The 26,477-nt window shown below is 49.9% G+C and overlaps 1 protein-coding gene across 7 annotated transcripts in view; it reads right to left on the bottom strand.

The window, feature by feature from the left end:
• Nucleotides 1-26,477, bottom strand: part of NTRK3 (neurotrophic receptor tyrosine kinase 3) — a 464,920-nt gene that overhangs the window by 244,731 nt on the left and 193,712 nt on the right. For all 7 annotated transcript variants that reach the window (XM_053223581.1, XM_053223582.1, XM_027068007.2 and 4 more), the window contains 8 exons: nucleotides 24,018-24,086; nucleotides 14,410-14,567; nucleotides 13,599-13,741; nucleotides 13,026-13,167; nucleotides 12,301-12,597; nucleotides 4,298-4,321; nucleotides 2,801-2,862; nucleotides 1,620-1,722 (listed from right to left, as the gene is read on the bottom strand). In XM_053223581.1, coding sequence (XP_053079556.1) covers nucleotides 1,620-1,722; nucleotides 2,801-2,862; nucleotides 4,298-4,321; nucleotides 12,301-12,597; nucleotides 13,026-13,167; nucleotides 13,599-13,741; nucleotides 14,410-14,567; nucleotides 24,018-24,086 — 998 coding nt within the window. The remainder of the gene's footprint in view (nucleotides 1-1,619; nucleotides 1,723-2,800; nucleotides 2,863-4,297; nucleotides 4,322-12,300; nucleotides 12,598-13,025; nucleotides 13,168-13,598; nucleotides 13,742-14,409; nucleotides 14,568-24,017; nucleotides 24,087-26,477) is intronic.

The following is a 26,477-nucleotide window of genomic DNA, read 5'->3' as shown; positions in this document are numbered from 1 at the left end:
GAGCAGAAATGCCCCATTCTTCCCTTTGGTCAAGGCCCTGATGTCGTCTCAGGTGGAAGGAGAAACAGCTAGGAAGAAGGTTCCTCCCACGATCGGAAAACTTTGCACAAGCAACAGTCTATGCAGGGGCCCCAAAGCCAGGGGCCCGAGGGTTACACCAAGATCGAAGGCTCGGGGCTCACTCAGTGCTTTTCATCCTCCACCTCTGTGAAGCCCTGTCTGGCACAGGGGAGCACGCACAGATGAAGCATCTCCAATCAAGGTGCCTCCCAGTGGTCTGATCATGCTGAAGTCATGGGGCTTTGGGTCAAACTTCCATCCCCTCTTTATAACTGGTCTGCACATGTATTTCTCCGGGTCAAAATATTTCGTATGATTCAAGAAAACCTGGCTTGCCTCGCTGTGACCTGTTCAGCTTAATCAAGAACGGAAAGAGAGTACAGAGGCAGGGAGCTTCTAAGAAGCCCATAGTCTGCCCTCCTCTTTTCCATCTTTCTATTTTTCTGTAGGTATCTTTTGCTGAGTATCAGCATTCTCAACTTTTGGGGGAGTCACAGGATATTTTGAGAGTGTAACAGAAGAGGGGGACTAGTTCCGTTCCAAACCCCCTGCGACCCCACCGCCACGTACACTCAAACATGTGCATGAGTTCAGGGGACCACAGTCCCTGGAGATCTCATTCTTGTGCCCTCCTTCAGTCCCAGAGTCCCGAGGTCAGGACCCTCACCACAGATACCAGTTCATGTGTAGAAGCTGCAGAAATTCATCTCTGTGGATGCCATACCCTCACCAGAAAGCCCCAACCTGGATCCTAGCTAGCAACCTGCCAGCTTGTTGGACCTTTTCATCATCCTTCCCTACCTACCTCTCGTCTGACACCAGCCATAAAAGGAAACCCCAGAGGGGAAGAGGTCCTGAAATTCAAGTTTCTGCTTGAGAACTGGTACCCAGCCTCCCTGGAGCCATCTGGTCTGATCCATCCCTGGGACTGGGCAGATGGATGCTAATTCACCGTGTTAACCCCTTTTGTGCCACTCCCCCACCCTGAGCCTTGGTGGAAAAGCCTCAGCGCACAGCCCACCCTGGCCATAACGGGCTGAGTCCTCGGCGTTGTGGAAGCTGGCCAGCAGATTCAGCAACCATGTTGATCTTGGCATCCGTTCCGGGACCCTGTGTAGAGCTACGTGCGGAAATGCCATTGCACGGGCAACCTCCCAAAGCCAGGGTCCACCGCCCCACATCTAGCCGTGCTGGTACCTTCTCATCCCAAATCCAAGGCAAGTGTGGCAAGAGAGAAACCAAGTTACTCCAACAAGCAGTCCTTTTTCTTACCAACGGCCTTCACAAACTACCCTCACGCAGCAGCCCAGCTATGCGATGCTTCTGGCAATCACGGCAAAACCAGGCAGCCCACAGTCCGGCCCCCGCAGACACCAACACAGCTTCCAATCCATCACTACCAATAATAAGGTGTAGACAGGCGTCTCCACCAGGACCACTTAAGCACACTACCAAACAGGCCCTCCTGGAGAGCGAAGGGAGAATTAAAACAGCATCTTTTGATCAAAAGGAACCACGGTTCCCCCACGAGACCCTTGCAAATAAAAATCCCACCTTACCCTTCATTCCAAATTTGGACCGTCGACCGTACTTGTTGATCATGATGAAGAGAACCACCAACAGGACGCAGGCAAAAGCAGCAAGTCCAACAGCTATGGATACCTGGAGGGGCCAAAAGCAGACGGTTGAGAACAGTCACGGGAAACCCACATGCGCCCAAATGAAAGCAGTCCCACCGCAGGCACAGCTGCAGCCCATTCAGGACTTTGTAAAGACTTGAGTGAAGTCTTTAGAAGCAGTAATTCATGAGACGTTCAGCACATTAAAAGAAAATTAATTCCCCAACTGGATGAGAGAACATTCCATGATTCAGCCTCTCATCTGGGAGCCATCATCTGCAGTGCAAGGGCGGTTTCAGAGGGGTTTGTCTATTGTTTGTTGTTTCTTTTTGTTTTGTTTTTTTTTTTTTTAAGTTTATTTATTTCGAAAGAGAGAGAGGGAGAGAAAGGAGCACAAGCAGGGAAGGGGCAGAGAGAGAGGTAAAGAGAGAATCCCAAGCAGGCTCCATAATGCCCACCCAGAATCCAAGGTGGGGCTTGAACTCATGAACAGTGAGATCATAACCTGAGCTGAAATCCAGAGTCAGACACTTAACCGACTGAGCCACTCAGGTGCCCCTGTTTGTTATTTTAATGAACAACACCAACGAAAAAAAGCAAAAAACACACAAACAAAAAAACTCTGTACCTTCACACTGACATTCTTTACAGAATATTCTTATCCAGAACATTCTAGGAGATCTGGACTCTAAAAAAGCCCCCTTTGCTCTCCTCCCCAGAGAAATCTCTGGCTCTGAGAGTCAGGCAGGGGAGGTGGGGGGCTTGAAAAACCCACCCAAGGATATGCTCTGAGCAACTTCGACTTTTGTAGGAGACTTGTGTGGCTAGCGTCCCCTTCAAATCAGGCCCATCCAGGCTCCTAACAGAGTGGGGATTTTCAAACCGTTCTCTTCCGAGCCCTAGGGCCTACAGCGGATCCTCAAAGACTTCCTCAAACAATGACTTATTCTCATCAAACAAGGCAGGTTTCAAACACCTGAAAGGAGGTCATTCATCACAGTTTTGTTCTTTTCTCTGCTGTATACACAGGCTCCAAGCAAGGTAAAACGTCAGCTACTAAAACGAAGTCTGAAAACAACTTCCTTAGTGACCACCTTCCCCTTGATCAAAAAGTGACTCACCCCAAAAGTGTCTTCCTCCGGTTTGTGGGTCACAGTGATGGGCGTGGGGCTCACATCATAGACTGAAAACCAAACAGAAGAGGAGGAGGAGGTTGGCTCTCACTGGTCTCAGCCACAGTCCCCGCCCGAATCGCAAGGACCCCTCAGGAGTTCCTGCTGGAGAACATCCCCTTCAAGCCAGACTCTGACTGTCGGACCTCCTCAGGCTTTGCAGGAGTCCCCAGGGACCAGGCCCCTTCGGCTGCCTAGCTGGTGCTGACAGCTCAAGGGCAAACTCTGCAAGGAATAAAGTACCCTCACTGCCATCCCCCTGCCCCCATTCCAGAACAAGTAATGTCACCTGGGCCACGTGGGCCATGAACTATTAGGTACAAAGGGGTAGAAAAAATGGTTTGGGATCCCGGCCAGGGTCTGCACTGGACACATTTGGTGGTGATGGCAGCTGGTGCTGATGCTCGGCTACCCTCTGTTGTGGGCTCTCCTGCTCCTGTCCCGGGCTCCCCAGTGCCCCTCCCTCTCTCTCTCTCTCTTTACTCCTCAGCAAGACCCAGGAGGCCCGTGGCTCCAAGAACAGCCCAGTGTCCGCTCCCCTACTGCAGAGGTCAGGACAATGGCAGCTCAGGGTAAGACGCAAGAAGGTCCATCTGACCAGGAGGCACCACCTTTTCCCAGCAAAGCCTGGACGGGAAGCCAAGTGTCCATTTGTCCTCTGTCTCAAATCACCTCCTGGCCACGAAATGGCCCCAATTCAGAAATCTCTGGAGGGACATTCTGTGAGATGACAAGTCCTCTCAGACCAAGGACAAATAAAGGAGTCACACACGATCTTCACGTCTGTGCCGAACAGTAAGGGGTGCGCTCGGTAGGACTGTCCACTATCTCAGCCCACACACAGGGCAGAAATGAGTGCCCGCTGCTCTCCCACAGGGGACAAAAGGAAAAGCAATAAATACAGGTTTCCCCACAGCCCATGAGCAAAACACCACATTCTTTTAGGATTGTCTAGTCCTAGCCCCAAACTGCTTATAAACTGAGCCTCGCTAATTCCACTTGAGGACACACAAGCCTCAAGAGAGCTTGTAAATCACTCACAAGGTGAGTCCCAGCCAGAGTCCGGGGTCTTCAGAGCAGGTGAGGAACACAGGTGTAGAGGCTCCCCGTTCTCTCCACAAGAACAGGGTTGACCAACAGGGGTCTTACCCGGGAATATAAAACCCCACATCCCTCCTTCCCATCCAGGCAGGGAGACCCACAACAGGCTCAGACCTCAGAGAACTCCCTGGGGGAAACTGAGGCCAAGAGCCCAAGAGGTGTGCACCTGGAGCTTCCTAAGAGGTATTTCTACTCTCCGGCTGACCTTCACAATTCACTCAGATGCTCTCAGCTGCCAGGGGTCTGGGGGTGGCCGTGGAATAGGAAAGAGGGCTAGGTGGATTCAATAATTATTGAAAGTATCAGAATGAATCAGTTCCAAAGCAGAAAGTAAAGCAGACTTACTAGAGACAAAGTTATCCGTGCTCTCTGCAAAAAAGACAAAGAGATAATTAACAAGTGTAATAAAAACCAGAACAGATGCACTCTAGCTTCCTAATAGCTACGACCTCCCCCATTCGCCATGATTCCCCCGTCACCCGGCAACTGAAAACTAAAATCCTTGGCATATCCACCCCTCCTCCACACTACACAACCCCTTCAGGAGGTGGTCTTCCAAGTGGGAAGGAAGGAGAGAGAAAGCTCCTAGCTTCGAGGGAGGTGGCCCGGCCCACCTGGGGCCTATGAGACGGAAAATTAAAACGAGACACAACGTCTCACCCACGATGCTCCGTCCTTCGGGTACCCAGAGTGCTGGGGGTGTTGGTGGTACCTCAGAGCCAAGAAGAAATGCTGCACGGTGGGCTTCCCCGGACCTTCCCTGAAAATGCCAGCAGCTATGACCCCAAGACTGAATTCTTCAAACTGACACGTGGAGTTTATTCTGGCAGGTCCCGGAGACGTTCCTGGGAATCCCTCTATGACCCTGCCCGACCCCCGGATGAAAATGTGCTACTGGACCTTTGCCTCTAGAAATGGCTCACCTAACAGTGAAAGCTCGTCATTATTAGACATTGATTATGAGCCAGGGGCGGAGCTACATGCTCTATGTCACACATCGCTCGATCCTTACAAGCATCCTAGCAGGTGGAGAGCACTATCCCCATTTAACAGAAACAGAAACAAGCTTACAGAGGTTAAGGAAGGAACAGCATCTCACTCATCCAAGAGGGCACAGAAGGAGCTGATTTCAAATCCAAGTCTGAGCTCGTAACCACTCTATCAGAGATTCTCAAATTCTAGCAGGGAATAGGACCATCTAGGGTGTGAGCACTATCTTTCTCCAATCAAAGGAATGAGGGCTTCCTGGAGAAATGCATCATTTCAGGCCTGGGTCAGAGGAAGCATAAGATGTACCTGGAATATCTCATAGTACTGGAAAGTAAGAAAGTGCTCCAAATTAATGGGGGCACGGGAAAAGAACACAGGAGCCAAGGTGAAGGAGCTTCCAATGACCAAATTTGGGACAGTTTAAGCAATAATATAAATAAGGACAGTCATGGATTGTTATGGGCTGAATTATATCCACCCAAAATCCATATGGTTGAGATCCTAATCTCCAGTTCTTCAGAACATGACTGCACGGAGAGACAGGGTCTTTAAAGAGGTAATTAAGTTAAAATAAAGTCATTAAGGTGGAAGCTAATCCAGTACGGCTGGTGTCCTTCTAAGAGAGGATATGAGGACACAGACACACATGGAAGGAAGACCACGTAGAGATACAGAAAGAAAACACCCATCTGCGGGTGCCTTGGGGGCTCAGGCGGGTGAGTGTCCAACTTCGGCTCAGGTCAGTATCTCGTGGTTCATGGGTTCAAGCCCTGTGTCGGGCTCTGAGCTGTCAGCTCAGAGCCTGGGCCTGCTTCGGATTCTGTGTGTCCCTCTCTCTGTGTGTCCCTCCCCGCTTCGTGCACGGTCTCTGTCTCTCAAAAATAAATAAACCTTAAAAAAAAATTAAAGAGAAAAAAAGAAGACACCTGTCTGCAAGCCAAGGAAGAGAGAGGCCTCAGATGGCATCAACTTTGTGGACACCTAACCTCCAGGCTTGGGAGGAAATAAATGTCTCTTGTTTAAGCCGTCCAGTCTGTGATACTCTCTTATGGTAGCCCAAGCAAACTACATGCATCATAAGTCATAGGACAAAATAAATACCCATGAGTCCATACCAATATAAATAAATAACTGAATGAATGGGGAAGAAGAGAAAGCTCTTCCTTACAGTAGAATTCCACTTAATAAATACAGAAGGAATGACGGAATTAGAAAAATTACCACTGACAAATAACCACTGTTAATAACCGTTTCAGGCAAGAACCATCAATGAATGCTAAAATTAATGTGTGAACGCATGATAAGAAACAAGACACTTACAAAGTTTCAAAATATTATACTCGTTTAGTTACAAAGGGAGAAAAAAATCACGTTGCAGGGCGCCCGGGTGGCTCAGTCGATTAATCATCTGACTTCGGCTCACGCCATGATCTCATGGTTCCTAGGTTCGAGCCCTGCGTCGGGTTCCGGGCTGATCGCTCAGAGCCTGGAGCCTGCTTCGGATTCTGTGTCTCCCTCCCTACCCCTCTCTCTCTCTCTCTCAAATATTTAAAAAAAAAAAAACAAAACTTTGTTTAAATAATAAAAAAACCACTTTGCAGTGGAGAACGGTAGCAGACACGATGTCGACCAAGTTAATGTCACTGGTAATAAGAAGCATAGATGTGCCCTCTGATACGATGTCCTGAAAGGACACAGCATCATTTCTGTGGTGTTCGTGCCAAAAAATGCATTAACCCATATTTAATTGGGAGACGAGAGCAGACAAACCCAAACTGTGGGGAAGCCCACAAAATAACTAGTGAGTATTCTTCAAGAGTGTCCAGCTCAGGAAAGACAAAGACAGACTGAGGAACCCAGAGACCGAAAGAGAATAAGGTGACGTAGCATTACGTGCAGTGTTATGACCCTGCTTTGGGTCCTAGAGAAAAAAGGACACCAGTGGACAAAAATAAAGAATAAAGTCTGTAGATGGGATAGCAGTGTCGGTGTTAATATCCTGCTTCTGCACATGGGATTGTGTTTATGTAAGATGCTAACATTTGGGGAAGCTGGGTGATGGGTACAAGGAGGTTCTTTGTACTGTTTTGTTACTTTTGGGGGTAAATCTTAAACTGTTTCAAAATGAAGAGTTAAAAGTCTTAAAAAATTTTTTTTCCAAAAAATATATATTTTTTTAATAGACCTAGATTATTGGTCCTCATCCCAGAGATTCTGAGTCAGGAAGTTTGGGGAAGGTCTTGCCAATTTGCATTTCTACCAACTTTTCAGATGATTCTGATGCTGCTGGTCCCTCTGAGAACCACTGCATTATATTACATCTACTCCTGCCCCAAGCCTACCACACCCTGAAAAATAAGAACAATTCATTCACTTATTCATTCATTCATTCACTGGCTAAGTCCTCACCATCATTATAATTATGGCTCATTAAGCATACACCAGCAAATCTTCTTCTCTACCTGTGGAGAAAGTGATGCTTTCTGTGAAGGAGTCTAGAGAAAGTCCTATTTATAGTGAATGTACCATTAACAGATGGCTTGCATTATCACCAATAGCGAAACCATAGAAAGAGCCCGAATGTCCATCGACTGATGAATGGATAAAGATGATGTGGTATGGCTATCACTCAGCCATCAAAAAGAATGAAATCTTACCGTTTGCAGTGACATGGATGGAGCTAGAAATGTATTATGCTAAGTGAAATAAGTCAATCAAAGAAAGACAAATGCCATATGATTTCACTCATATGTGGGATTTAAGAAACAAAACAGATGAGCACATGGGAAGGGGGGGGAAAGTAGAGCAAAGCAAACCACAAGAGACTGTTACTGACAAAGAACAAGCTGAGGGCCGATGGAGGGAGGTGGGTGGGGGGTGGGCTGGGCGGGTAATGGGGATTAAGGGAGGCACTTGTGATGAGCACTGGGTGTTGTATTTAAGTGATAAGTCACTGATTTCTACTCTGGAAACCAATATTGCACTGTACGTTAACTAACTAGAACTTAAATTAATTTAACTTAAATTAACATACATATATGTATGATACATATAACATATATGTTGCATATACATATGATTAATATATATATTATATATACATATGAAAATAAATGGCCTGTCTGTTGTCCATTTTGCACCATTTGAGGCAGACCAAGGGAGCTTTCTCCAAATTCCTGAGCCTGCCCATCATGCTACCACCTTTTCTGAATTGCACGTAACCAAATGCCTGATTTGTGGGAAAGATGGAGGAGAAGGGGTTCTACCCTTGGTTTCAGAGCCTGAGGAAAGAGAGGTGCCAGATCAATCCATAATTAACACCGATCTGCTTATTTCTCACAAGCCTCCCATTTATTAGAGAATAGTCTCAGGTCAGCCAAATGTTTTGGCCACATCTGTGAACCCCGCAATCTCCCAATCAGCCTCTGTGCTTAGCTCCCTTGCTGGAGCCTAGGAACATTCTCCCGTCCAGGAAGCACGTGAGCCTCGGAACAGGGAGACTTCATGGGTCTCCTCTAACCTGGAATTTTGCACTGGAAGAGGACAGCTGTACCAGGAGTGGTCCTCACCTCTGACCCCACCAGCAGCCAGGGAGATGACCGGACCCGTATGCCACAGCGCTGTCTGAGCGTGACCGCGGCGGGCATGGGCATGTGTGCAATGCTCCCCCAGTCCCAGACTGCACCCCTCCAGTCCCAAATCGCGTCAAGAAGAGCCTTGCAGGGAAAGCCGACAAGGCCCAGAGAAGGGAGAAGGGAGGCAACAGCCTGCGTCCAGACAAAGAGCTGGACGGAGACTTGTTGGCGAGAACAGATGCCCCAGCTTCAGCTGGAAGAAGGGAGCGGGGAGGCCATGCCACAGCATCTGCTCTCACCGCGCATCCCGCACAGGAGCCCCGTCCCAGCACCCCTGCACTCAGCTGCCGGGGACTCAAACACGGGGAGGAACACCTCCTTCCCGCTCCCCTGCCCCCCGCCCCTGGACCGGGCACCAGCAGCCTGTGCTGGTCTCCACAAGTTCCTCAGGGCAAGGGAACCAGCCTGGACAGAGGCCGAGAGCTCGAGGGCAATGATTTCTTCCTTCGTTTGTACCCAGCGTCCCGAGGGAATTCTGCTTCTGCTGTTGTAAAAATCTCCGTGAAGGAACTGGACTTCCCGGCCAAGTAAAAAATGAAAATTTAAGAGCTATGGCAGCTCACTTATTCCTAAATATTCTGTCAAGAGTTCTCAGATGTTTGTTGCACGTGTGCAGGAAAACACATGCACACACACACACACACACGCACACACACACCCCTTAACAACATTCCTCCTTCTATCACATCTAAGGATCTCCAACTTCACATTCTCTCCCAGACTACAGCCCACCCTGCAGTCACCCCGAGCCTCTCCTGGCCCTCCGCTCTGGACACGTGAATCCCTGATTTTTCCTGGCTTCCCACTCCTATGCCCTGATCCCCTCTGGTACCCCCTCTAAGGTCCTAGAACCCCAAAGAGGACTGAGCTCCATGCTTCCTGAACCATCCTCTCTAACCAATCCTTCCAGGGACCTCCTTCACCAAAGGCTGGGTGCCATGCTGAATATTCTAGTGCTTCTCTCTGTTCAGCATGGACAGTTTGGAAACACACACACACACAACTTTTCCAGAACATTTTTGTTTTAATGTCCTACTCAAAAAATCCTTACTGATGGAACCCTCCGCATTTCCAGAATGTCCCATGAAATATATTCATTCCAATCAAATCTCTCCCGTGGGTCTCAGGACCATGAGGAGTCAGGAAAGGAGACCCTCACCTTTAGATCTTGTTTTGCCCCCAACATAGATCCCCTTGTCAGGTGCCCTTGTGGGTTTTCAAAAAAAAATTAAAACAAACGGTACTCTGGGCTTACTCTGTGCCAAGCATGGTTGTCAGTACTGGAGGTGGATGAATCCTCCATGGGCGAGCTAATCTTTACCACCGCCTTCGAGATAGAGGCAGGGGGCGGAGTAATTTGCCTGAGATCACAGGGCTGATGAGCGATTTAGATTCCTAAATTCATCGCATCCCTCCACCTCCCAAGAATCCTGGTTTAAGAGCTAACAGCTGTTGAGCCCCCTTGGCACTCGTCACTGCGTTTCCTCCTCAGGGCAACTTAGGCAGGGAGCTGTTGTTCTTGCGCCCATCCTACAGATGAAGAAGCAGAGGCAGGCTAGTGATCGTCCTTCGTGACACGCCAATCACGTACCAAGCGCCAACCCTGTTCTCGGAGCACAGGCCGCCTGTCTGGCAGGCTCGCAGAAGGGATTTGCGCCTCGGTCTGATTTCAGAACCCTTAATCTCCATGCTCTGCATGGAGAGCGAGAGAGGACCACCTGTGATAAACATAAATGGGACGTCCCAACACCCTCGTGGCAAAAGAGAAGAGCAGGAATCCACAGACAGCCTTCCAGCCAGGGCTCGGCGGGTACGAGGCGGACTGCCTGCTCCAGGTAATTTACTCTCCTGAACATTTTAGACGTTTGACGTTGGCCCATCTTTTCCCCGTCACTGCCTTTTCATCATGCGTTGATTCCTTCAGATTCATAAAGCAAGCAGACTTCCGCACAGGGTGGCCCTGGCAGGGTGCACGTGGCTCTGAGGAAGTACCTGCGGGTGGGCGGTTTCCCCTCGGGCCTCTCTGTGACTCTCCCCTCACGCCCACCTCCTGTGGCCACAGCCCACCGAACACCGAGGCAGCGAGGCAGCGGATTACAAACGAGGGAGCACCAAGTCGCCCGCGGACTTGTTAAAGTATGGAGCTCTGGACCCCACCCCAGGGCTTCTGATTCAGCAGGTCCGAGTGGGGCTCAAGGATCTGTTTCTAACACCAGGTGATGCACTAGGCAGACAGAGGAAGGGCAAAAGGGCCTCTCTAGCCCCTCACACCAGCAAGGCCTGGCCTGACTATATGCCCCTAAGAGCAAAGTATCTCTGCAGCTAAAAGCTGCTGCTTCCACAGTGCCCCCGGGACTCTTCCAGCTCCCAAAGCAGGGATGGCGTGGCCCACGGTGGGAAAAGTCCCGAAGCTTTCGGCTGGGCATGCTGGGGGCGGTGCTGGAAATGCCGGACCAAACAGGAATGCCAGGGTCTTAAACACCAGAGCGTTCTAGACCCTCTCCTGAGCGACCGTGCACCACCCTCCTCCCCCCGGGCCTCAGTGGCAAGAATGGGGCCTCCCACGAAGCCTCATTCTCTGGAGTTTCACTGTTGGAGCCTCCAGTTGGGTTCTCCTTGCACTGAGATACACAGGATCTTCTAGAGCTGCGGCCTCTGTTATGTGCGGGCTCTGAAGTCACCTGCACGTAAGCAGATGTGGCACAGTGCTGGCTCTGGCTGCCCCATGTGTGAGGGGGGGGCGGAGGGAGGGGGGCTGTGCACGCGCACCTGAGACCAGTCTTCACACTCCCCTTAACCTCAGCAGAACCCCTGAGATCTGGAGACTGAAGGTCATCCAGCCTGTTCCCAGCAGAAATCACCAAGGTCATCAAAGATCCCAGGTTTCACTGACAGAAAGCCATCAACTGCTGAACCCACCGAGAGAGGCTACCCACACGTGCACTAAACTCTTTGGGTGTTTTCTGCTCCTCCGACTTAGGAAGGTATTCGAAATACTGTAGCCCAGGCAGAGAAAGACAGAGTCACCTCCCAAACAGTCAAACCATAAAGTTCCTTCAGTACTCAAAGGTCCACTCAGCATTAGCACCACCGCTGGCTGATGACCTCAGGTACCACACCCCCCCACACACACCCCCACCCCACTAGGTCACCACAGAACGGGAGAGAAAGCTCAGAGCTGGAAGCCTACACTCTCGCCAAGCCTTGCTACTAACCAGCAAGTAGAAGGAAACTGGACAGACCCTGAAACCACTGCAATAGAAGGTCGTCGAACCATCATTAGGTGCCAAAGCCTGTGGCACGCGTTTTGCACACCTTAAGTCATTTAAGAGGCCTGCGATTCTTACAGGAGTGGTATCGTCATGCCCATTGCACAGATGAAGGAACTGAGGCTCAGCAAAGCAAACCATCTCGCCCAGAATTTCACAACCCATAAAGGGCTGGGTCGAGATTCTCTGTCTTTCTTGTCTAGCTCTCAGTCCCTCTCTCTACCATAAAGGGGCACGTCCATATGCACACAGCTGCACACTCCCGAGAGGGTCTGGCTTTTCACTGCGACGCCTGATGAAAAACAGCAGCTTTACCTGATTTACTCAAAATGCTGCTGGGGGCTGAACACGCCCCCGGGTGAGTCTGTGACCGGAGGTGGCGGTTTGGAGGCTGTGCCTTCTCTCTACCACTGCCCCGCCCCGCATGCTCCCGGAAGGCCGCGGCCGCCCTCACCTGGGAAGGGCTCCTTGAGGAAGTGGCCGTTGATGGTCTGGTTGGCCGTGCCCAGCGGGTTTTTGGCGATAAGGGTGTAGTTGCCATTGTTGTAGTGGGTGGGCTTGTTGAAGAGCAGGCAGCCCTCGGACACCTCGCCCTCCTGGTAGTACTCCACGTGGGTGATCTTGGACTCACGCAGCGGCTGCCCGTTGTGCAGCCAGTGCAGCGTGGGCGGTGGGTTGCCACGCACCACGAACTCGATGCAGTGCTCCAGGCGCAGCTCGGGCTCCTCCAGGCTCACCACGCGCGGAGGGTCTGCGGGGGATACGCCAGCTGACTCCCAGGACTCAGAGTCTCCCGCGTCCCAGGGCAGCCTTCCAGAAACTGGGATGGGAATCCCAGTTCTTCCCCGGCCAGCTCTGAAAAGACTGGGGGGACAAGCGGTTTCCCCACCACCGTCCCCACCACCTTCCCCTAAGGAGGGGGAAGGGATGGCCGTCTTTACCCGAGCCTCCCAGGTCCAGCGCACCTGGAGGGCTCCTTCTAGGGGGTAACAGAAGGCAGACTTGGGTCAACTGTGGGGTATTCTGAAACATAGATGAGGTGGAAGCATGCCACCTCCTGGGGGACAGGGACAGCCTTTCTGGAGTTACCAGCCCAGGACTAACTCCTCGAACACCTGCCCGCCTCCCACGCTGCCATCACCTGGGTGCACAGCCACCCCCTTAACGGCAGCCACTCACAGTGCACGGTGAGGGCGACGCTGGCATTGCTCATGCCCACCACGTTCTCCGCGATGCACGTCAGGGTGAAGCCGTTGTCCTCACTTGTCACGTTCACCAGGGTCAGGTTGATGGCGTGCACATTGGTCCAGTTCAGATTGGTCTGAAACCCCAACAAAAAGAAGGAATCGGTTTCTACAAAGTGACTCCCCACCCAACTCCCAAACACCTTCAGGGATCAAAAAGAAAGCAGTGCAGCAAGTGAAGGAGGCGTTTCCTGCTGGTGTGTGCACCAAGGGCCAGGCTCTCTATAGCCAAGAGCTCAGGAAACCCTCCCATTTACCCTAGAAGGTGAATGGCAGCCTATACCCATTTTACAGATGAGAAAACTAAGGTACAGAGAAACTTACTGGCATGTTTAAGATCAAGCTGGCAAGAAAAGACTGCAGCTGGGTGAAAATGAAGTCTGCACGAACTCTCCTTCCCCTTCCTTATCCTCCCATGCCCTGCTCCTATTCATGATCTAGCTCATTTAGACTAGGGCGAGGGCTCCCTCCCCAGCCTCCCGATGGGGCTGGAGCCTCGGACGCCTACCTGGTGGGTGTTGATGGACTGCAGGCCAGTGACTATCCAGTCTACGTCAGGCAGCGGTGATCCAGAGCCATTACAAGTGATGACGGCATTGTCACCCTCTCGTACGGTCAGGTTGACGTGGCTCACGCTGATCTCAGGAAGGTCTAGGAGGGAGGACAGGATGAGGGGAAAGGTAAGTGAGCACTTAACACCAAAACTCCGTCCCTGGTCTGGATGCTGGCACTTTTGGCACCAGCTGCTGGAGCTCCGGGAAGGCCACAAGTCCCTGCACCTCCTGGGCAGATGTCAGACCTCGTGGGTGGGGGTGGGGCAGCTCCAGCAATGACGTCAAACGGCATCTTCCACTTTGGGCATTGCTTGTCAAGCTTTAGTCTGCTTCAGACTCCCACAAGGAGTTTGCTAGGAATTCAGATTCCCGAGACCCATCCTGAGACATTCTGGGATCTTGTAAGTCTGTGGAGCCCGGGAACCTGCTTTTCTGAAGTACCTGAGATTCTCCTGATACAGAAAGGTCTAGAGACCATGCTTTGAGACATACTCCTCCGGGTCTGGTTGACAAGCTGGTCAACTGTGGTCCATTGACAAGGGACACCCTTAACTCCTGTCTTCATTGCTGAAACCAGCCTTCTCACGCCTGGCTCACGAAGGAACAGGAATGACCAAGGAGGTAAACGGTAAGCTAGACCTGCACCCCGTGCAGAGTTCCAGGCCGGGGGGGGGAAAGGCCCTGGCTCTCCAGGCTACGGCGCAGGGCCGTGTCTGGGGTGTGAGGGATGCCTCCCCGGAGTGCGGTGCCAGGCGGCTCACTCACCACACTGGCTGATGTTCATGCGGAAGAGGGGCAGCTGGGAGCCGTCCGCGTTGATGCAGTAGAGGTGCTGGCTGCTGAGCTTGGCCTCCCCCTGCTCCTGCCACAGCTGCATCCAGCGGATGTCACAGCTGCAGTTGAAGAAGTTCTGCTCCAACCTCCTGTGGGCAAGACGACAGGGGAAGGGACCTCCTGAACCGAAGATGGCCCAGCTCCCTCCCCGGGGCTGCGAGGGAGGCCCCCACCTGCTCTTCAGGGACGAAGCAGAGGAGGGGTTTAGCCAGCTCTTGAGAAAAATTAAAAAATACTTACAAGTCCATGAATTTGTCTAGTTTTTAAACTAATAAACTCGTCTGAAAAACAGAAATCCACTCCACTCAACCTACCTTGGCAACAAGACCCTTTTAAATATGTCAGCTTGGGATGCTCCTGTTATCAAAACGCCTCCAGCAGCTTCCCATCTCATTGAAAGTCAAAGTCAAAGGTCCACGGGGTACGCACTGCTCTCCATCACCTCTCTGATCCCATCTCCTACCTCACGCTCCTTTCCTCTTCTTCAGTCACACTGACCTTGCTGTCTGACAAGGTCACTAGCATGACCAGCCTGCTCTTGCCTCAGGGCCTTTGCACATGTTGTTCCTTCTACCTGCAGAGTTCTAACCCATAACGTATCTGCTAGATTGGCTCTCTCACTTCATTAAAGAATCAGATGGCCTCCTCTGATCACTCCTACAGGTAAGCTACTGCTAACCTCTGCCCTCACACTGTCCAGTCCTCCCTCCCCACCCCCAACTATTCTCTTCTTTTGAGGATTTGTCACTGCCCAGCATCACTTTGAAAAATTATTTGCTTGTTTATCACCTGTCTCACCAAACAAAAATTAACCTCCATGGAAGTCAGAGACTTTGCCTATTTGGTTCATTGCTGTATCACCAGTCCCTATAACTGAGCTTGGCAAATAAAAACCCATTGAAAGAACAAAAGAAGGGAAGGGGAGGAGGGAGGGAGGGAGGGAGGGGGGGAAGGAAGGAAGGAGGAAGGAAAGGGTTACTCTCCCTGGGGAGTAAGTAGTTAGCTATTTCTAAGATATGCTCAAAGCCCATCCTGGGACCAGCTTTATTCTTTCATTAATTCAACGAAATCCTTACTAAGCCCCTGTTCCATGCTTGGCTGTGGGCGGAGTGCTGTTGATACAGAGGTGAAGAAGACAGTCTCTGCTCTCCAGCGGCACTCAGCTTAGTAAAGAAGAGCGTCTGACGGGGAAAGAGTCAAGTTCAAGGCCTTCCTTCTCCACTGACTGTCCATGTGACTTAGAGCAAGTCCCCGCCCCTCTAAATGGAGTTATCTCATTAGGGGGACAATGAATGGCTTTCACTGACGTAAGACTCTTCAAGTAAAGGGCATCTGATAAATCTGAATGCCTGGATCGGTAAGAGGGATGTGATTCTCTTTCTGGACCAGTAAGAAGATAAATCCGCTGGTGCCCAGACAGAAGGGCTCTTGGGTAACCAGGATATTTTGGACAAGTGGCAGAATCCCGAAGTAATTAAGCATGCATCCAAATTGATCGGCTTTCAGGAAGAAGTGAGGCCCCGGGGGAGGAATCCGTGTTTCCCAGCCAGTGGGACACCACAGGTAGAACATGGCAACACCTTTGCATGATTTCCCTTTGGTCTGAAAGTACGCTGCTCTCTTTCAGAAAAGAAGAAGGGACCTAACCTTCACTGAGTATCTGCTTCCCACAGCCACCCTAGGAGACGGCCGGCACTGTCCCCCTACAGACGAGGGAGCTCCTCTTACGTTTGGAGGGGTGAGTCACATGCTCGAAGTCCCTCGGCTGGTGTGCAACAAAGCAAGGCTCCATACCTCAGCCCGTTGACTCCAAGCCCCCACCTATCAACTACGAGGTGCTTCTGGGTGTGACGGGAGACACAGAGGAGCCAGCACCACCCCTGACTTCGTGGCTCCTGGGCAGAGACCCGGGGAAGAGTTCAAGGCGATGCTGGAGGCTGAGATGGGAACACAGGAAAGAAAGGTCGCGCCAGGGCACAGAGTTCATGTCGAGCGGCACTGGGAAATAAAGCCGCAAGGGGGAGTAGAGGCCAGATGGTGCAGGACTCTTGCTGCCACACTGAACATCGAGAAGTCTGGAATTCATCCAGGGGGCAGTGGGAACCAGTGAGACCCTTGGAGCTGGAAGTGATGGGAACAAAGTCGGTCTGTGCAGGATAAACTGGGGAAGAGGAGAGCTGGGGTGGCACACTGGTTGGGGTGTTTTCCAAACATGGGGTCACCGTGTAGTCAGGGAGTCCGTGCACTTCTCAAAGCACCCAAGCAAAAGGATAAAGGGATGAATGGGAGATTAAATCCAGTCTGCACACCTTGATGAGACCCAGCACCTGGCGTGAGGCTCTGTGCACCCAGACGGGACTTCTTCTCCTCATTCACGCGTGGACGCGTGGAGGCCACCAGGCTCGATGCCAACGTTCTCAACCTTTTTGGTCTCAGAACTCCTTTTTACTCCTAAAAATTACCGAGGGGGCTCAGTCGATTGAGCATCCAACCCTTGGTTTCGGCTCAGGTCATGATCTCACCGTTTGCGAATCAGAGCCCCGCACCGGGCTCTGGGCTGGCAGCAAGGTGCCTCCTTGGGATTCTCTCTCTCTCCCTCTCTCTCTGCCACTCCCATGCTCACTCTCTCGCTCTCAAAAATAAATGAATAAACTTCTAAAAAGAAGTACTGAGAGCCTCCAAGAGTTTTTGCATGTGTAGGTTATATCTTTCACTATTTCCCATTTTGGAATGCAAACAGAAAATTTTAAAACAAGACACTGCCATTAGCACAAACTCCCTTGGTCATCAGGGCAATGATGTTATCACATGGCACGTGACCTCTGGAAAAGTCCACGGCACCCCCACAGGAGAATGGAAGTGAAGAAGGCAAAGGACATGTCAGATTCCACCTCGTGGTCCCCCTGAGAGGGTCTTAGGGACCCCTGCGGGAACCCCGGACCCCCATTTGAGAGCTGCTGCCTGGTTAATAAGGGCCCAGAGTAGACTGGTAAGAGTGGGGGAGGGGCGGAGGGGATTAAACAGGCACCTTAAAGGAAGACAAGGTGGTATTTGAGGCTTTGCTGGAGGCACAGGGAATGAGTGGAGGTTGACACCAAGGTCTGAAGCTCCAGGAGACAGGAAATCAAAGAGAAGGTCTTTAGTTGAAAACAGAAGAGAAGGAACCAGTGGAAAGAAAGAGGTTCAATGTACTAGGAATCGGGATGAGGTCCTAGAGGAGCAAAGTGAAGGGTGAGGTCCAGACCTTGGAGGTTGTCTGCCTTGGCATTAAGGCTAGAGGCCACCGTGGCCGAGACAACGGATTGAGAGGAAAGAAGACAAGTGGGCAAGAGAAAACGAGCGCTGAGAAATAAAAATGGAGAAACATTTGCGTCACACTTAGCACGTACCCGCCACCACGCTCAACACTCCACGTGCATCACCCCCGTTTAACCCTCACGGCAAGGAGCAAGCAGGGGCAACAGGTGTGTGGTGGCTTCCTTGGGAAAAGCAGAAGGTCAGAATGGCTGCCCAGCACGTGGAGGGCAAGAAGGCCTAAGGATGCGGAGCAGCGTTTGTATTCGTGTCGCAGGGGAGGTGTGGACGGGCCTGGAATGGTAGCCAGGGTCCAGACGCTTGCATATATGCAAACTGAACCAGGTCAGCCTGGTTTTTCCCAGATGCTCACTTGACAAGATGTGGTCATTCATTATGAAGTAGTTGTAAAAATACAAATTATCCACCTGGGTGGAAAAGATTAGCAAGCAAGGGGCTGGGCTGGGTTGCTTCGAGCCCCCATGCTTCATTCAGTCCTGCCTCACCCCAGCCCTGCTCTGCTGAGTACCCCGACTTCTCAGTGACCCCCCCTCCCCCCGCCAAAGGGCCGACAGCACCAAAGTGTCCTGAGGCTGGTGGGAGAATTAAGTGGGCTGACATTGCCACGGATAAGCACACTGGCTTTTTGTTTCCTTCCATCCCTTTCCTCTAGAACGTGGTCCAATAGAAAGGATGTGCCATGAGACCTGGCCCACCCTCCATTCCACAGTCTCCTGGAAACTGCCAAATAAACCTCAAGTTTTCCCCTATCCCTCAGGACTTTCCTCCTAGAGGGCAAGACGCACACACACACAACAGAAAGCACGCCGAGTCTCTCAAAACAGGGGTGCCCTGGGCATCCTCGGAGCGAACGGACCATGGTCTTCGCACCCTGACTTGGGGAGATGGGCCACAAGCAAAGAAAGGCAGCCCTCAATCTACATGATGCTGTCAGTTGTCCCAGCGGTCAGGTCTCTCAATGAGGGGCCCTCAGCCCCGGCTTCAAGGGCTGTCTCAAGGATCCTGAAGTAAGGCTTTCCCTGCCCCATCAACAATGCAGATGACCCCATGAATAATACAGCAACAGCTGCTCCAGGGCAAAGCTTACCAACACCCAGCCCTGGCCCCAAGATGGCCTGGGGCCTAATTGCAGGGCCCTAGGGGATTCCCAGCGATTAACTCAGCCCCATCCATCCAAGCACGCACACACAGACACCCCACTGCAGGACTAAGGCCACGACAGGGTGTTTAGAAAACACTGATTCCCCTCCCTCCAGTCATCACTCTGGCTTTCTTCTCCCCGCCACAGTGCTGCCAGTGGCAATCTGGGGCCAGCAGGAGAAAATGTAGAAGGGACACAGACCTGCTGTCATTGAGGGAAGCACGTCCAGAGGGCCAAGTGATCATCGCTGGCCTCCTAGAGGTAACACAATGGCAGAAGTACACAAAAGATCTGGGTTGAGCCGGCTGTCACCTTGGGCAAAGACAGTGCACTGAACTGTGTCTCTCCCAACCCCTGCCCACCCCCCCCCCCCCCCCGCAAAGATCTGTTCAAGTCCTAACCCCCAAGACCCACGAATGTGACCTTATTTGGAAATGGAGTCTTTCAGGATATGATCAAGTTAAGGATCATGGCATGGTCATGAGACAGGATCATTCTGGATTTAGGGTGGGCCCCTATATCCAACGACTTGGGTGTCCTTAGAAGAGGAGAGACCACAGACAGAGAGACAGGGAGCGCAGCCACATGAAGATGGGAGTCACAGACTAGAGTGACACTGACACAAACCACGGAACACCAGGAGCCACAGAGCCACGAGAAGACAGAAAAGATGAGCAAAGATTTCTCCGGAGAGCCCCTGAAGGGAGAGGGGGCCTGTGAAGCCTTAGCTTTGGCCTTCTGACCCCCAGAGGAGTAAAGAGTCACTTTCTATTGTTTTAAGCCTCCAAATTTGTGGTGGTTTAAGGCAACCCTAGGAAATGAATATGGCAAGTAACTTGCTTTTCCAAGACTCTGCTTCAACGTCTGTAAAACGGGGATAATTGCGCTCGACCCTGCTTCTTCACAAAGTGATGAGGATTCGTGATAACACACGTTAATGTGCTTTGTGAACCAAAAGAGGCTAGAAAGAGGCCAGAAATTATTATTACAGTAACTCTACTATTCACATGATCACTCAGGAACTGCTCTGAGAGTTATGGAAAGTGATCATGCCCAAGTCTGGGAGAAAGAAAGTGCCAGGATCAGCCCAAACCCACCCCCACACTGAGTTAATATTTTACCAAGTCAATTAAATCTGCAAATTATACCCGAGGTAATATCATTTTGCTTTAAGAAAATGAAATACTCCAATCTGTTTTAATCATGACTGCTCTGTGCATGCAGGGTATTAAGAGAAGCCTGTTCAAGATACACTAATGGTCCTTAGGGTATTTCTGGAAGGTTTCCGTGCTGTGGGTTTATATCCTCTGGTGCCTCTTGCCTTTGCCTAAATTGTGTCATGGGATTCAGAATCCAAGCTTCTTTTCTTTCTAGTTCATTCTTTATCTCTAAGACAATCTCTTTTGATTCTTGCTCTGATTTCTGGACAGACAGTTCCAGTCTTCTCTGTAAGGAAAAAAAACACCATCTTGATATAGAAAGAAACTTCTCAGAGCAACTGTGCACCATCAACTCAAATTTCTGCAAACTCGTGCCATTGAAACAGGGCTGAGGACTCCAAAGGGAGTCCTGAGAGATGTTTCCAGTTCTCCCAATAAGATAAACACAGTCTGGACTTGTCAGGGGCAATGGGCCAGGCCAAGACCATACCCTTCATGGGTATGGTCTTCATCTGACAAGAGTAAGTGAGAAATGAGTAAAGGAAGCCTCCAGCACATGACAAGGGCTCTGAGATGCTAACTTGTCTGGGTTTTTTTCCCCTGGTGGTATCACTAGGGAAGCCACCATCTTGAGAGTGATTTCCAGAAGGAGACAGGTAAGTATGGGGGTAGGAAGGGGTGGGGGGAGGTGGCGTTGCTGAGTTGTTTAAGGAAAGAGCACTGGTCTTTGAAAACAGCAGACCTGGATGGTGGTAATGCTAATTCCCATAATTCCAATTCCCATGACCACTCTTGAGCTCTGTGATCTTGGACCAGTTGTTTAACTTGGCCAAGCCTCAACCCCTCATTTGCAAAACTGGTTATAATGATACCTCCCATGCGGGGTTGCTCCAAGGATGAGACAGGACTTTGTTCATAACAGGTGCTCAATATATAGCATTTTCGTCTCCTCCTCTACTACTGGAAAGGTCAAAGACACTCAGTCTTTCCAATGAAGAATCCCAACAGCATGCTTTCTCCTATCAAGGATCTTCTAGTGGGAGAGGGTCTGGTTGGGGTAGGCAGACATGCTCAATGGCAGAATGAAATGTGCTGAGAAATCACTGCACGCCCTAGTTTACCCTTTCTCTTCCCGCAGAAGGTGGCTCAAAGCCGCACACTTCTGGCTTTGTAATCTTCCGGCTGCCACGGCACGGAGAGCCGTCTCCCCTCGGCCTCTCTCCTCCAGGGCCAAGATTCTTTCTTCCTGGAAATACCCAACCCATCCCCACACCCCAGTCCACAGGCTCCACTGGGCAGACCCTGGCAGTCTAGAAGGCTCGTGGCAGATGGCGCCATGTGGACTAATCAGGAAGTCGGACAAGAAAATATTACCCCCTCTTCCATTTGCCAGGAACTGAGATTGTTTGGATTTTAATCATAGCCACAGCTAAGAGCCAACATGAGGCCCCTCCATCCAAAAGATAAATTTTCCACTCTCAACATTCAATTCTTCCTCAAAAATAGACCCCTACCAGGGTGTTTGTTCCTTGGAGGGGGGCTTCTTTATTTTCCAATGTAATTTTTTTCTTATTTAACAATATGACAGAAATAAAATACTCTTGGATATGGTGGCTCTCACACACTGACTCACACTGGAGGGAACGTCTTCATTCCTCCATAAGTCACATCTAGCTCACCGGTGTATTGATCCCGGGCAAAGATGAATGCAGAATCCCATGATCCTCTGGGATAAATCTGACATTTTCTTTAAATATATATCCACGGAACAACTGTTTCTAAAACTCCACGAAACAGGTCACCATTGATTTCACATCCAATGATTTTTCAGAAGGAGCACTGAACGTTTTCTCAATAATTCAGCCAACTGCAGACCCCAGATGTCCCCCAGAGAGATACTGTCCCTCGCCTCCTACAGAGGAAGGCGCAGACATTCCAGGAGAACCAGACAGGAGACTCCCAAGAAAGAGAGCCCCCAATTAGCTCCTTATGACAGAGTCCCTGATCAGTACTAGGGCAACGTCAGAAAGAACTGCAATCACGCACTTTTTGAAAATTATCACAGAACCCATCCTTGAATTAGAAAGAGATTTTAAGAGCCTGGGAGACAGCTAAGCATAGTGGTCAAGACCTTGAGTCCATACACTACCACTTGGTTAATGGGTAACCCAAAACATGATACTTAACCTTGCTGAGTACCTCAGTGTCCCCAAATGTGAAGTGACAGTACTAATTCCTACCTGATAAATTATTACAAGAATTAAACAACGTACATAATTTGAGAGATTGCTTGGCCCAGTGCCTGGCACAGAGTTAGATCTCAGAAATCGCTGTTGGCAGTGACCTTAGCAGTCATGTTCATTTACCACTAAGGTTTTTTCCACCTACAAAGATGGAAATAAATACAATGCATCAAGTCTAATGGTCTGGCATTTAGCTGTCTGTGACATCGTCTAATTTTTCAGTGTTATATAAACAAATAAATATATATTTACCTTTTTCCAAGCTCAGGTAGTTTTTAATTGGTGTACATCAAGATCTCAGCCCTACGTGACCCGAGAATTGTTGATTGCTTGCTATGTCTACTATGCCCAGGCCAGACGAGTAGCCCAGAGGAAGGGGCAAAATCCTAAGAAAGGCAGTACTAACCTAGCAGTATTCTCTAAAGTCTACAATACTGTCGAAGAGATCACCTCTGTATTCCCTGACCCGAAATGGCCTTTGAAGAAGCACAGGCACTCAGGTCCATAAGGATAAGTAGGATATACAAGGCCCTCCTGGGGTAATGGGCTTACTGGGTCACTGGATATAAATATTCCCCTCCTGACCAACTTGGTTGGAAAAGCTAAGATTATGACTCAACCATGAACTCAGGTGTTCCCAGGTGGGGGGAGGACAGGTTGGAAGGCCAACATCATGGGCAGAGACCCAAGGCCACTGCCTCTTGGTAAAGATACTAAGCAATCTCTATTCAGTGATTTGGATTTGAGTCACTAAGTAAAAGGGAACACGTGAGCAGTGTCTCTGGAACCCTGACTCCCTAATTTCATCCATGCCTTAATTCCTTTCCAATTTATTCCTTGATTTGTTCCCCCGACATAATATGCTGTCCTTCATCCACAGAGGTGGCCCTGATGACTCACACATCCACAGGAGTTATTTTTTCCAGCAGTGGTCAGGAATTTTCACTCATCCATCCAACATGGGTTTGTACAAAATGGCTGGAGGGGATAGGGCTGAATCCATGAGCCTTGGAAGGCACCAAGGCCAAGAAGTCCACAGGCAGATTAAATAAATACATGGACTTGCCTCCCACCATCCCCACCATCAAGATGCCCATACTCAAGACAAACAGGCTGACAAAAGATTATGAGTGATGGACAGGATGTGTGGTCTGAAGTCAGAGGCCTGGGTTCAAGTCCTGGGTTGGCCAATCCCTAATAATGCAATCTTGGCTGTGTCTCACATGCCTTTTGGGGGCTCAGAACCCTCACCTTAAAATGAAAAAATACATTTTTTATTGGAGATATCCCATGATGTTCATGATGATAAATCTAAAGTCACATAAATGAAAGCACACCTAATAATCTACAAAACCGTGTATTATCAATGTGATTTATTATAAATTCATCAATACACTTTAGTATTATAAATGTCAACGCTGTTATTACCAGTTACCTACAGATAACAAAACTGTGCCCTGCTCAGAGGTAAGATTCCTGTCTTCTTCTGAAATGTACTGTGCCAAAAAGAGCCTCAGAAATCAAACGACAGGGTGGCTCACTCTCACTGAACATGGTATACTCCGTGTCACCCAAGCCGAGAAGCCCCTTCGAGCGCACACCCAACCTCAGGTGGCTCCACTGCCCAACACGTCTCCCCACCCAGCCTACTACGTGCATGGTCTTCAAGACCAAACTTACAATTCCCGAAGACTCAGCGTCTGGAAGAGCTGCCATGAGAGTGTGGTAAGCCGGTTACTCGACAGGTTTCTGCAAGAATGACAAATAAAGGGGAAATTAAGGGACAGACCTGCGTAAGTAATGCCCATGGTAGTAAGCTTGGTTATTTCACGGGAGCCTGGCTGTGTTGTTGTTCTCCTTGGCTCCATTCTGCTAACAATATATGCCTGCCAGTAGTCAAGGCCACAGATTAGGTTTGCAGAAGATTTCGAAGAAAGGGAGAGATTTTACAAATGTAAAAAAAAAAAAAAAAAAATCGTGGTCATTTCCCCACATCCTCACACTATAATAAGGGTTCAGGGAAGGAGCCTTCTGGAAGCCACCCTCCTCCAGGAGGACAGAGACCTCTCAGGGTACACAAGCCAACTAGCATTCTTTTTCATTTCTGTTCCTGAAGTGTCACGGATATAAAAACAACTGTGCATATTTAATGTATACATTGTATACTTCAAGATAAGTATATACCCGTGAAACTGTGACCATAAACGATGCCATAAACTTAACCAGCAACTCTAAAAGTATCCTTCTCTCTCTCTCATTTATTTTTTTTTTGCAATAAGTATTAATATAAGATACATCCTCTTAACAAGTTTTTTAGGTATACAATATGGTATCATTAATGGACTATGCTGTACCATAGCGTATCTAGGACTGACTTACTCATCTCGCATCAGTGAAACTATATACCCTTTTACCAACAAGCATTCTTAACATTCACGATAGTGGAAAAAACCTCTGCAGGTCACCTACAATTTCTTCTACCCAGTCTCTCCCCAGCAAAGAGGTCCATCAATGATCAAGACATCAGCCTTTTGTTCACACTTCTGTTCTCCTCCTAATGGCTATTTAATTGTTCTCATTAGGATGTACAGGGGAAAGGAGCAGCCATTAGTGTTCCAAATAATAGAAGAAACACGCCCACGGTTATCACTTTGCCAGGCTTGACAAACAGCTTCTGATGTGGTAGCAGCCCTTAAAGGCAGCAAACACTGCTAGAACTGAAGTAGACCCCAGGAACAACGTACTCACGTACTGATGAGCACGGATGGCTGTAAGGATGCCACGTAGGTAAATACCGACCCGCACGCACACAAGCATGTGTGTACTGGCATCCATTAAACACACAGGTAGCAAATGCAAACGCACACTCTCGTTTATTCACATAAGCAGATGCACACATATGCTTACACACGCACACCCCTATTTAGGTGATTTCTATAACAGATACTTGGGGAGAACCAAATACAGGCTACAGTGAGGAATGAGGGGTGGACGAGACAGAAGGAACCCCTGACATTTTTATTCAAGTTATAAGGGAGTAAGCAAGAGAGCTGCTGTTTGCCATGAAAAGAAGGAAGGGGACAAGGTGATGGCATTACCGACGTGGAAGAGGGAGATGGCTCCTTTACGCAGGAGCTTAGAGAGGTGCTCTCTAAGAGGGTAAGAGCGAGCTGAGCCCAGAGTAAGAAGGAACCAGTGCCAGGCTTGGGCTGTTCCGGGCAGTGGACGCCAAGAAGAGCAAAGGCAGGGAGGAGGCCAGTGAGGAAGAACGCAGGGGAGAGTGGTTGGGGGTAAGGGAGAAGAGGAAAGAGCCACACCCACCTTTGCTGGCCACAGTGAAGACCTTGGATTTTATTTTAAAAACCAACGAGAAGGCAGTGGATGGCTTTAAGTCGGGAAGTGACATAATCTAATTACCTTTTTTTTTTTTTTTTAAGTAAAAGACAAGACTGCTGGAAGGTGGCAGACCACTTAGGAGGTCTCTGTATTGAGGAAGGGGATTAGAGATAATGAAGCAGGTGGACTGGGAGGAGGGGAAGGGAGGGGGAGGGGGCCGCCAGGACCTCCTATTGGATTGGGTCTGGGAGAGGAGGCAGGAAGACGCCAGCAACAAGGCGAGCAGCCTTATTTGCTAAGACCAGGAAGGCTGTGCAAGGGTCATATCTGGGGGTGGGGTTCAGATCAAGAGCTTCCCCTTGCAAACACTTAGTTGGAGATGCCTGTTAAGACATCCAGGGAGAGAAATCAACTAGCCTGTTGGCCAGGGGCTAGAGGTCACGGGGGAAGTCCAGGCTGGTGAAATCACAGAGAGTATGCACACCTTTCACAGGGACAGATGACAGACACAAGGACCCGAGGGACACGGCTTCTCCTTTGCATCTGAGGCCGCCCTACCCTTGGTGACAGCCTGTGACTATGTTAAGAAAGGCAACCCCGTTTCTGCAAGTGCAGGAGACTGGTAGACAAAAAAGGGGGGCCATAGTCAGGGAGGGGGCCCTAAGCTTCCTGTTGTGCTCCCCCTGCAGCCAGCACTGTCCTTTCAGGGCCCTCCTGCCCGCAGGGCGCTGTCTAGGGTAGGTGCCCCGCAGCTCGCCTCCTGCCCGTGGGGTGTAGAGCTCTAATGTGCGTGACTCACCGAAA

Source organism: Acinonyx jubatus, chromosome B3 (genome assembly GCF_027475565.1).
Source record: "Acinonyx jubatus isolate Ajub_Pintada_27869175 chromosome B3, VMU_Ajub_asm_v1.0, whole genome shotgun sequence".
Classification (NCBI taxonomy): domain Eukaryota; kingdom Metazoa; phylum Chordata; class Mammalia; order Carnivora; family Felidae; genus Acinonyx; species Acinonyx jubatus.
The sequence above is the reverse complement of the archived record's forward strand: the minus strand, read 5'-3'. Positions and strand labels throughout refer to the sequence as shown.